Source organism: Mytilus edulis, chromosome 4 (genome assembly GCF_963676685.1).
Source record: "Mytilus edulis chromosome 4, xbMytEdul2.2, whole genome shotgun sequence".
NCBI classification, from domain to species: domain Eukaryota; kingdom Metazoa; phylum Mollusca; class Bivalvia; order Mytilida; family Mytilidae; genus Mytilus; species Mytilus edulis.
In genome coordinates this window covers 34000573-34012628 of record NC_092347.1, presented here as the reverse complement: position 1 = coordinate 34012628, position 12056 = coordinate 34000573, and the positions used below count along the sequence as shown (strand labels likewise).

Genomic DNA, 12056 nt, shown 5'->3' with positions numbered 1-12056 from the left:
GTTTTTACACCTCATGACTAAAGAAAAATCACCTATGTTTGGCAGATGTCTATTGTCCATTTAAATTAACATAACTGACAACATGTATTATATGACGGTAGCTCTCAAACTTCTTTCCCAACTTAGTTTATTTGGCACCTTCTGCAGGACCGAAAAAATGAAAAGCAAAATCAAGTAAAGCTTTAATATTCTGACACTTAACTTTTAAATTTTATTTACTTCAGTCCAGCCATGCTCTAATACTTTTCAAGATGCGGAAGTTTGTCTGTACTCAGAGGAAAATGTGTAGTATTGATACGAACATATTTGCGAAAAGGTTATGATGAACCTTGAAGACATAACTGTGCAGTTCTGACAGAAAGTGGTACTTGAACAGATCTGCAGACAAACACAATTCTTAACCGTCATATGAGTAATGTCTTCACACATCTTGGTCATTCAGTATTATACAATAACAAAACTTGTCATTGCACAATGGGTTTTATTGTACGTACGTTGCCTTTGCTAACTGATAATACAAGTTTTGTTTTAGTTGATGTGCTTAAACTAAGTGTATACAAGTTTTTTTTATCAAAAGAGATTAAGAGTATACTAAAGAGTTTACAAACAAATATATGAAGTAGATTACGTAAGAAAACTTTTAAAAATTCTCTGACACTTTGTGCAAGTGTTTTACAAAAACAATACACTAGGCAAGAGATTCATTTTTAACTGATATAAATAGAAGAAACTTTAAAGTAAGCAGACAAATAGTTCAGCTGGGCATATATATTTAATCTAAATTAACACATCCAGCAGTACATAAAAACAGCTCAGAATGAAAGGTTTATTTATGACTTTCATTATTCATTTTATTCTAAGTGATACAATGTTGTCCTTATCAGATTCCTGCGATGGAGAACACTGTAGTGAAATTATATCTATGCCAATAATGGATGATATGAGAGCAACCCTGAACGCTAACTTGGATGTATCTAAAATGAATAAGCATTTAAAGGCATACATACAACAGGAGATTGATATAGGCGTGAAGACAGCAATGGAAAATCAGATGAAACAAATGATAGAAAACAAAACAAAAACAATGGATGCAGAAATAACAGGCAAGTTCAAGGAGTTGGAAGAGAGTATAATATCAAAAACAGACCAGATGGAAAGACTTATAAAAAATAAATCAGAAATGATGAAAACAGAAAGTATGACTATGTCTGAAAAATTGATAACAGAAATAATGACAATGTCTAAGAATACAAATACAGAAATAACTATCAAGTCTAAAGAGGTGGAAAAAAGACAAACAGCAAAAACGTATCAGATGGAACGACTCTTGAAAAACAAAACTGAAGATTTATTGACATTTTTTCAGGACAATTAGGAAAAACTAGCAATACAGACAGATCAGATGGCACAGATCATAACAAATAAGTCTGCTGAAATGTTGACATTATTTAAAGATAATAACAAGAAAATGGAGACAAGCTTTGATGTAAAAATTAAAGAATTCGAACAAAAGTTTGAAGTTAAGGATAGATTTAAATATGTATTTTTTTCATATTTGTCTTTCGACAAGAGGAATTTTAGTCAGGACCCAATACTTGTATTTGATGTTGTTCCACTCAACATTGGCAAGGCTTACAATGGTAAGACAGGAAAGTTTACATGTAAAGAAGATGGAATATATACATTCTCCTGGGCAACAAATGAAGGCTTCACCAGTGTGCTTTTAGTTGATGAAAAATCTATAGCTAGTAATAATAATGATGTAATCCATTCATGGTTTGATAACAATTACACGACAGGATCTAGTAGTGAATTGTCAAAATGACAAAAGGACAAGAGGCCTGGTTAAAAGTTGAACAATTTGAGGATTATTTAACTGGATCATCGTCAGAAAATACACCCTCATCTGTGTTCTCGGGATTTAAAATCTAACTGCTTCTTGATTCTTGTTGTTAAATATTAAGTGAAAAAAATTAACTTTTGAATTTTAGGCAATTTTCAAAATTTTAGTTATCATTGCTCGTCAGACGACCGAACAACAGAGATTACCTACATGGGTGGACAGAAAACCCCTGCCACCCATTCCGTCACGTTCCATTTATCATGTTTATCAGTTGTCAAAAGTAATAACAAGTCAGTGTAAGGAGTCAATTGACCTTTTCGTCTATGTTGACTTATTTGTAGATCTTATTTTATGAACATATTTATTACAGAGAATTCTCTGTATCTACATGTTGCCACAACAAAAAATGCAAAAAATATAAAAAGCAACAGTCAAAAGCAACAACTTTTATTAGAGATATCAGTTGACGATTTCTATCGTGTATACTAATTATGTATCTTTTTGGTTTTGTCATTTTGAATGTAAAATGTAGAAAATTTCTCTCAATCTGCTAGTTTTCTTTTCAACAAATCGAGATAAACACTATACAGTTGCAATTTCAGGGGCATTAACTTTTTATTTTTTTTGTTTAGTTTTCTCAGCTTTTCGTTTCTTGCGATGAAATTGCCAATTCTTTCCACGATTTATGAGTTTTAATATCTCTTTGGTACCTTTCATCTTTCGCTTCTCTCTTCAAAATAAGAAATTGAATTTGACCAGATCAATGTATATAACATACATTTAAATCACAATAAGTTTTAGTATATACCCTATGGTAGCACCAGATTCACATATTTTTTCTAATTCGAAGTAACGATGGTATTTGTTCGACGGAGATTATAAGCATCAAACAACATATTGAAGTGTGTGTTATTTCTTTTACATTGGCTAGAGGTATAGGGGAGGGTTGAGGTTTAAAAAACATGTTTAGTCCTACCGTTTTTCGTTGCCTGTCCTAAGTCAGAAGTCTCTGGCCTTTGTTAGTTTTTTAAGATTTTTAATTTTAGTTCTTTATACATTTCGGAGTTCAGTATGACTTCCTTTATCACTAAACTAGTTAAAAAACATTTAATGACCAGCTGAAGCACGCCTCAGGATCCGGATTTTTCTCGCATTGTTGAAGACCAATTGATGGTCTTCGGCTTGTCGGGTTGTTGTCTCATTGACGCATTCCCCATTTCCATTCTTAGTTTTATATTTCTAGCAGTAGACTTCTAGCCATACTGCAAGCATGAATACTCTCGTTTAGATAGAGGTCATGTCGGTTGATCATTTTCCCAAATATTTTATTACAAAGTAGTAAGGAAAGCTATGTTTTCCTTTAAATTGCAGTTCGTCTCCCATGTACAACTTATTTTTCTCTACTTATCAATATAACTTAGTCATTGAATCCTTTCTAGAACCGCTGATATTTATGGCAAAATGTTAGAGTAGTAAAACATATTTTTCCTCGAAATTGTTATATAATTCCATTAGTACTATTGGCAAGCAACCTCCTTAATTAAAAAAAGGATGTGTATGACGTGGTGGACAGTATTCAAATATTTAGTTGTTATCTCAAAACTCAAAAAGCAAAATTACAAAAATAATTAAAAAAAACCTAAAAGACAAAACCTCACACAAGGACAAAAATGAAACAAACCATTTAGGAGGCGACTTACAAAAAACATCAAGTGAATTGAAGAATCGATACATATAAACTATCGAACTGCAGTATACTTCCGCTGCCTTTATTAGGTAAACATCAGAAAAATATCTCCTAACCCTTCAATTATTTCGTATCGAATACAAAAAAGTTGAAATTTTTCTCACATTGACCTTATACTGTTTTTAAACTTATGATAAAATAGCTGCTTCACTTATATTTATAAATTGTTGACCTATTTGTGATTACATTCCAATTATCAGTACCTAAAAAAATCAAAATGGTCATTCCCTATGACAAAGTTGTTTTCTCTCATTCTCACAATCTTCTTGAACATGAGTTTTTTTTTTTTTTAACAATTTTCACAATTGTATGTCCAGTTCCGTAAGTAGGAGCCTTAGCTGTACTGACTTATTTGTACATCTATAAACAATATTTCTGTTTTTCTTTGAAATAACTGATTGCCAGTAAGAACGTCATTCAAGGATAAATAATTTACCTCAGTAAGCTATTATCAGGAAAAGATCCGTTTTATACAATTAAATGTTTCAAATCAAATTGTTAAAATTATCTTTTAACACCACTAATATACTAGCTTCGGATAAATAAATGTTATTGTAAATTTTATAAAATGAAAGCGATTTTACTTCTTTATTTCAAAATGGCGCAAATAAAATATTTATTATTTGGCGCAAATACAAATACAAAAATATAAAAAAAAATAGCGCGAATGCAATACGCCCGTTGTATCACCAACTCTTCTTTCACACATGTTATGTTTTGTTTTAATAATCTTGTTTTAATAAGCTGTTAAACACCCGCTCCCAAAAAAAGAATATTAAATTTAAAACATTTCTATGCAAAGATTATTCATATTCTTTTTTAAAGATCTATTTTAACCTATATGTAAGATTAAAAGTAAGTGTGCTTCCATAGAAGATATAATGATACATAAAACAGGTAACACTCGTCAATGATAAGACATATGACAATGCAATCAGTGACAACAACTGAATTACTTAAGCCTACCTTGGGATATGCACATACGTGACGGTGTCAAAAACGTTATCAAAATACATGTTCACATACACAACGAAAGAAATCTAGAGGTCAATATACAATCTTCATTAATGTGTAAGTGTATCTTTCTTCCTCACGACAGAATTTTCTCAGGGTAATTTGTCAAAAAAGCTATGATACATATAGCCGTTCTTGTTGAAACAAATTATCTGTATTCTTGTTTTCTTCCAATTCAAATGGTTTTTTTTTCATAATATTTCCTCCATTATCAAAGAACCTTTTTTCTATTACAAGCAGATTTGTGTCTTTAAAACATTACCAGCTGCAAACCGCCTGAGTCTAAATATATAAATATCGATAAAACATTGCCTATCAAGGTTATGCCATCAACAACTTTGTTTTGTAGATCCATTATTATTGACCCTGATATAGTTTATTCTTCCTCTGAATTTATCATTTTGTTCAGTCTATGACCATTTAAATTCTTCTTTGTATATATTTTTTTTTATTTTAACATTTGATTTTTAGTAATAACAAGGCCGTTGCAAGCTTAAATTAATAGATCAAACAAAATGTTATTTGAAGTAAGATAATGGGCGATGTCAGCATTTCAGAAGATATTTTAAAGCTCTCAATCGTTCTTTGCGAGGTATTTGTTTTGTAATTGTCATCATTATTTTGTTGATGATGCTCTTTCGTCTTTGTATGGATAGGTAATATAAAAAACAACTGGTCTAGAAAAAACGCGACAAAGTAAAAAAACTATAACTCAACTGTATGATGAAAATAATCAAGTAACATATGACCAAAACAAAATACTAAATTTGGAAGTCAATTATTATACTAAATTATATACTTCAACAAAACCTGATACAGAAAAGGTAAAACAATACTTTGAAACTATCAAAGAAAGTAAAATAATAAATGAATCTGAAAGTAATACATGCGAGGGAAAAATTACTACAAGTGAATGCACAGAGGCTATATTTAAGATGAAATTAAACAAGGCCCCAGGGCTGGATGGACTGAACGTGGAGTTTTATAGAAAATTTTGGGAACAGATTAAAGATTTCATAGTACAAGTTTTCAACTATTGCTATAAAAAAGGAGAATTAACAAATTCCCAAAAAATTGGAGCCATATCTCTTTTGTTTAAAAAAAAATGATCCCCTCTCCCTTGATAACTATAGACCTATTACATTATTAAACTATGACGTTAAATTACTAGCTTATGCCTTAGCGCAACGATTAAAATCAGTACTACCAAAAATTATTCACTCTGATCAAAAAGGTTACATAAAAAACAGATACATAGGTTTTAACATAAGACAAATCCAAGACATTATTGATTATTCTGAAAAATTTAATGTAGATGGTGCAATTTTATTTTTAGACTTTACTAAAGCTTTCGACTCACTTGAGTGGTGCTTTATGTTTGAATCTTTAAAAAAATTTGGTTTTAAAAAAGAATTCATAAAATGGGTTGAAACTATGTATACAGACATAAAAGGATGTATTTTAAATAATGGATGGGTGTCTGCCCCTTGATATCCGTTATCCTCGTTAATTTTTGTATTGTGTGTTGAAATAATGGCAATAAAATTAAGAGAAAATAAAGAATTAAAAGGATTTGAAATCAAATTAGATGGAAAATCTTGCTCACTAAAAATATGTCAACTGGCAGATGACACTCAATTGTTTTTAAAAACACGCAAAGATATAAGTATTGCCCTTAATATCATTGAAACTTTTGGAAGCCTTTCTGGGCTCAAACTGAATAGAAACAAAACAGAAGGCTTATGGCTTGGCAAATTTAAAAAGTCAAAAGATAAATTTGAAAATATAAACTGGAAACAAGACCACATTAAAAGTCTAGGAATATACTTTGGATACAATTATCAAGAATGTCAAAAATTAAACACAGAGAAACAAATAGATAAATGTGAAAAATTGATTCAAGGATGGAACAAACGAAACTTAACATTAATAGGAAAAATTACTGTAGTAAAGTCACTAATTTTACCAAACCTAACATACACAGCATCATGTATGATAATAACACATGAAATAAAACAAAAGTTCAAAAAATTTAATATATAATTTTATATGGAGCGGAAAAAAAGACAGAATTAAACGCTCTATATTATGTAAGCCATACCTTGACGGAGGATTAAAAATGATTGATTTAGACTCCTATATAAAATCCTTGCAAATTAGATGGGTTTCAAAACTAATAAAAAACGAAAATGATAACTGGAAAATTATTCCAAGATTTTATCTTAATAAATTTGGGAAAGATTTTCTTTTATTCAAAATGAATTTAACAAATGTAAATTTGCTTAATAAAATAGAGTATAAATCCTTGCCAGAATTCTATAAACAATTAATTAAAACTTGGGTAGAAGTAAAAGGAGGTCAAACTATCACCCCTAAAAACTTTCTTGAAGTTAGAAAACAAATTATATGGGGAAATAATCTTATCAAAGAAAATGGGAAATGTCTGTTTTTTAAAAATTGGATTAGCAGTAATATTTTGTACATCAATAATATAATAGACGAAAACGGACACATCTCATCAAAAACTGTATTAAAAAATCTTAAGAATAAACAAGATTGGATTAGAGAACTTTCTTTAGTTAAAAATGCTATACCAAAGCACTGGCAAAATATTTTAAAACAAGAAAGCTCTTATAAAACTGATGTCAATATAAAGAAATCAGTAAACTTAAATATCCTACTAAAACATGAAATTTCACCAGACTCGAGCAACAAAGAAATATACACGTCCCTACAAAGTCAATTTACAAATGATAAACCAACAGGAATTTTAATATGGGAAAGAATTCTGCATAAAAAAATGTCAACAAAATTTAAATCCACATTCAACTTTATTTTTAACTACCTTGAAAACAACAAATTTAAAATGTTTAAATGGAAAATGATGCATTATATATTAGCCTGTAATGAATTACTTTATAAATGGAAAATAGAACCGAGTAGTTTGTGCTTCCATTGTAAACAACATGATGATTATGAACACTTCTTTTTTTCCTGTTCATATAATGTTCAGTATTGGCACAAAGTTGAACAGCTTTTAGCATTATTAAAAGTTGAAAAGCATATATTCAGTCTTGAAAGTTTAGTAACTGGCTATAAAATTGAAGATGAAGATTATTTTGATATGAACTATTTATTAACTATAATTTACTTTTCAATTTATAAAGCATATTACATGTCTGACAAGAAAGACAAGGTCATTGATATTTTTAAAATATTCCAAAATGAAATCAAGGACATAATTAACATAAATAAAATTAGAGGAAAAAAAAATAAGAGAATCATACTTAAAACTTTGGAATATATCGAATTTCTATAATTGTGAATGAATTCAAGCTGTGACCTAGTTAGTTCATGACTGCACATGACATGCATGTGTCGGTCAGGTGATACAATTTATGCATCAAATGAAATTCGCTATTCTACTCTTTAATTATGTTTATATATAATTTATCATATCTATTATAGCTACACTGAATTAATACTGTTATTAGTTTACACAATACAATGCTTGGATACTGCATTCATGTATCGTTAATTATACCACGTGTACTTTCGATCTTTTCTCTTGATCTTTGGTTTGATCGCAAAAATACCATTTACTGAAAAAAATATGTTGTTCAAATAATGTGTGGAAAAAACAACGGTCTTACCTAATCATTTAAGACTCCTTTTCATAATTACACGGAGTAAACTAACAAAAAATTTCGAAATTCTACTGTCGGCTGAAAAGTCATGTCAGTATCAAAGATCATCATCAATTTTACGGTTCAGTGAAGATTCAATAAATAAATCATATACAGTTTAGGTTAAGAAACGTACCGTATTCCGGTATGAAATTATACTATGTAGAACTGCTATTATGTATGTAATAAATACAACTAACTTTATAGATATACTTATTGAATATTTTTCCCTAAATATTCAATGACTAATTTAAGGGATACTTAATTGAAGCTGTAGATTGAGTAAATTGTTAACAGCAAAAGTGCAATAAAACTTTGATTAATTAAAAAAAAAAAATAAAAAACAACTGAGTCAATAATCTGATTTTTGTTTTAATAAATATGGTGACACTTCACTTATGCACATTTTAGAAATAAGTGGTATCCATCAAAGCATTTATGATCAAAGTTACAGTAAAATATTGGTCAGAATGGTCGCTTTCTTCAGTCTAAAAAATATATACCATATAGTATTATAATTTTAATTTGGTGAAGTTGTTTTAGATTTATCATACCGATTTCGTTGTTTAATAAATGATAATGGTTAAAAAGTAAAAGCAATGTTTTACCACCAATTAAGAAGGAATTGTATGTTAAATTCGTATTTGCTATAATTAACTGTATTATATTTTTTCACAATTAATGCATGTTGTATTATGTAAACCATTATTTTTATCCCAAGCATAAGAGATAAATTGATGACATGTTTAAGAACCATTTCTCTAATATATAATGCCTATCATGACGCTCTTGTCCTGTTTATTAAAGGATTATAATGAAAATTGGCGTGTTTCTCCCATTTGTTCGAGGATCATGCCAATATGTGTTAAACTATTCCGTTACATTTAACAAGTTCTCTGTATATATCTTAACGCTCCCAAGTGAAAGGCGGTGTAACACTATCACGTTTGCAAATTCGATCAAATGAAAAAAATACACATTAAACAGAACTGTAGACAGAGTTAAGGAGAATTGAAACAAATTGATAACAAAGATATGAGCAATCATTGATTGTTGAGAAAAGCATTTGTTATAGAACTTTTATAAAGGGCATTAGATAATCATCATAAAACGAAGCATAAACCGAAGATCTCTATATAGTAGAACTGAGCAAATCAATGGAATATTTGCATATTTTGTATTTTAATCAAATTCCTATCTAGATAGAATACGTTATCAGAACATTACTTTTCAAAATCTACTCTAATAAGTGGAATCATACAGACATTCTCCAAGGTAAGCTTTATTGTAATAAATGTCATTAATTTTTCATTTGTGTATATTTGTTTACAGAAAATAAAACTAATTTCTGCACTTCATATCATTATGTAATTGAGTAATTGTAACATGCGATTGCAGTAATTATCTAATCAAATAAAACAGCCAATTTTACACTGAAAAGTATATTTATTTATAATATACAAGCATTTAAAATGTCATATCAGTAGTTTGATTTCATTCCCTATACAATATTCCATCATATAAGCAAGAACAATCACAGTTTGGAAATAAAAATTGTGCAACATTTAACTAAAATGTATATGTCCCTGTTTCAATTGGTTTCTATAATTTGTTCAAATGTTGTACTGTTACACCACTGTTAAAGGTTAGGGGAAAATGAGCCGTCCGATAACATTTTAAACCTATCACTTTCTTATGTGCCTGTCCCAAGTCAGGACCATGTAATTCATGTAGTTGTCGTTTTTTGCTGTATTTGACATTTGTTTTTAATTGTTTTGTACATAAATCATATCAGGTCGTAAGTTACCTGATTTGAATTGTTTTACATTTATAATTTTTGACGTCTTTCAAAGCTGACTATGCGGTATGGGGTTAACTCATTGTTCAGGCTGTACGGTAACTTTAGATTGATTGATTGTTGGTTGCTTAACGTCCAGTGGCAAATATTTCATGCATATTTAGGACGAGAACAAGTCCACAATAAATACAATAGGTAGGTTGTTGTAATAGAGGCCATCTTGGTCAGAGAAATTTGGACTGCCACTGGAAAAAGAGGGTATATTGGATAAGGACAGAAATTTGGCCTTGCAACAGGCCACCTACGGACCCCTCAAAGAGTTGTTGCAAGGGTTCTCAACGTGCAAAGCGCGTTGGTAACTTTAGATGTTACGTTCTTTGTGATTTTGGTGTCTTGGGAAGAGAAGTCTTATAGGCAATCATACCACATCTTCTTATTTTTATGTTTACGTTAAACTGGCTTAAACTAAAATAAAAGGATTATATAAGGCTGAAATGTTTAAAAAAATCATTTTATCACAGCTATCTTGATACTTCATGATGACAAATGAACAATAGTCCAACAGATTTTCTTTTATATCAAAAATTGCAAGCAGCAGCCGTCTCCACATGAAGATACATGCAGAGTTAAATTAAAATTTGAGAAATCGTAGCCTTTGCAAGTACATGCTTTATGAGGAACTTCAAAAAGACAAAATGATAATAAGACTTATTCATTATAATAAAACGTTCAATTCATGAGCAATAGTATAAACTCTTAAATTCAAAATATCAGTAATGGATTATCTCAAAAATGTTGTACAATAATACTTAAAAGACAAACGGATATCAGGACAACAATATGGTAATTGAAGTTGGTAGTGTTGTGACATGAATCATGATTACTAAAACACCAGAAAATAAAAATACCGAGAGACTAATTCTGTCATTTGAATAATTTCCGATTCCATATATGCTATGATCATACCATGAACATTTAATTTGCTGATTGTGTCACTCTAAGATAGAACCTCGGTTCTATATCATTATAAAATAACACGTAAACAAAATGTTTTACAGATTCTGACAAGATTTGCGTTTTATCAATAGACAAAACGTCTGAAAATCTATATCTTAGAATTTGAATAGAATAAGACACAGTCTTAACCATAAGTTGACAGGAATACAAACTTTTCGAGAGAAAGGATTTTTTTATATGGACCGCATTTGTTTGATAATAATTGATTGATTGGTGTTTACGCCGCCTAAGCACAAAAAGGATACTGGTATATCGTGGCGATACGTTATTTTATATTTATCAATCAGCTAAAGACCCCAAAATATAAATGAAATTTTATTTAGATAATGATAACAGTAGTATACCGCTATTCGAAAGTCATAAATCGATTTAGAGAAACTTCTTAAATTAATTAAAGAAATGGATCTCGTTCTCTTTGATGTCGTTCTTTAATTGGCCATGATTAATTGATAACGTATTGTTTTATTTATTTAAGCTTCTCATGAAATCGTGACAATTGGTCTCAAACCGTTTGGATTCATGAAAATTCAAATGTTTTAATGATAATGTAGGCCTGAATTATTCAAATAGTAATATGAAACTATCTCCATGTTTAGAGAATGGATATACATTGTGACATCAGACAAAGTCACCTATCCATTGTTCACATAAAGATTAAGCACGGATACGAAATGATTTATTTTAAAGTACTTTGAATACATTTAAGGAAGAGTACTGGTGATCACTTTAAAACAAATCATAGGTCGACCATTTAGGAATGATGATCCTATATATGTTTTAAACCAATTGTAATTGCTCAATCACATTTCAAGCTTACTTAGAGGACTTTCTAAGCATCAAAAGATATATGTTTCGAATGCATTCCATAATATACAGATAAACAAATGGTTTTAATAGAAATTATTACTAATTAGACTTATAGTTTTAACTTCAGGCATATTTCTTTTTTAT

General features: G+C 29.7%; 2 protein-coding genes across 2 annotated transcripts; both read left to right on the top strand.

Annotated features, from left to right (window-relative positions):
* The first annotated feature begins 868 nt into the window (after positions 1–868).
* On the top strand, positions 869–1375 carry LOC139521341 (uncharacterized). The gene has a single exon (XM_071314820.1). The coding sequence runs from the start codon at positions 869–871 to the stop codon at positions 1373–1375; it is 507 nt and encodes a 168-aa protein (XP_071170921.1).
* A 27-nt stretch (positions 1376–1402) lies between these two features.
* On the top strand, positions 1403–1825 carry LOC139521340 (heavy metal-binding protein HIP-like). The gene has a single exon (XM_071314819.1). It carries the CDS (start codon positions 1403–1405, stop codon positions 1823–1825), a length of 423 nt encoding a protein of 140 aa, XP_071170920.1.
* The last annotated feature ends 10231 nt before the right edge of the window (positions 1826–12056 follow it).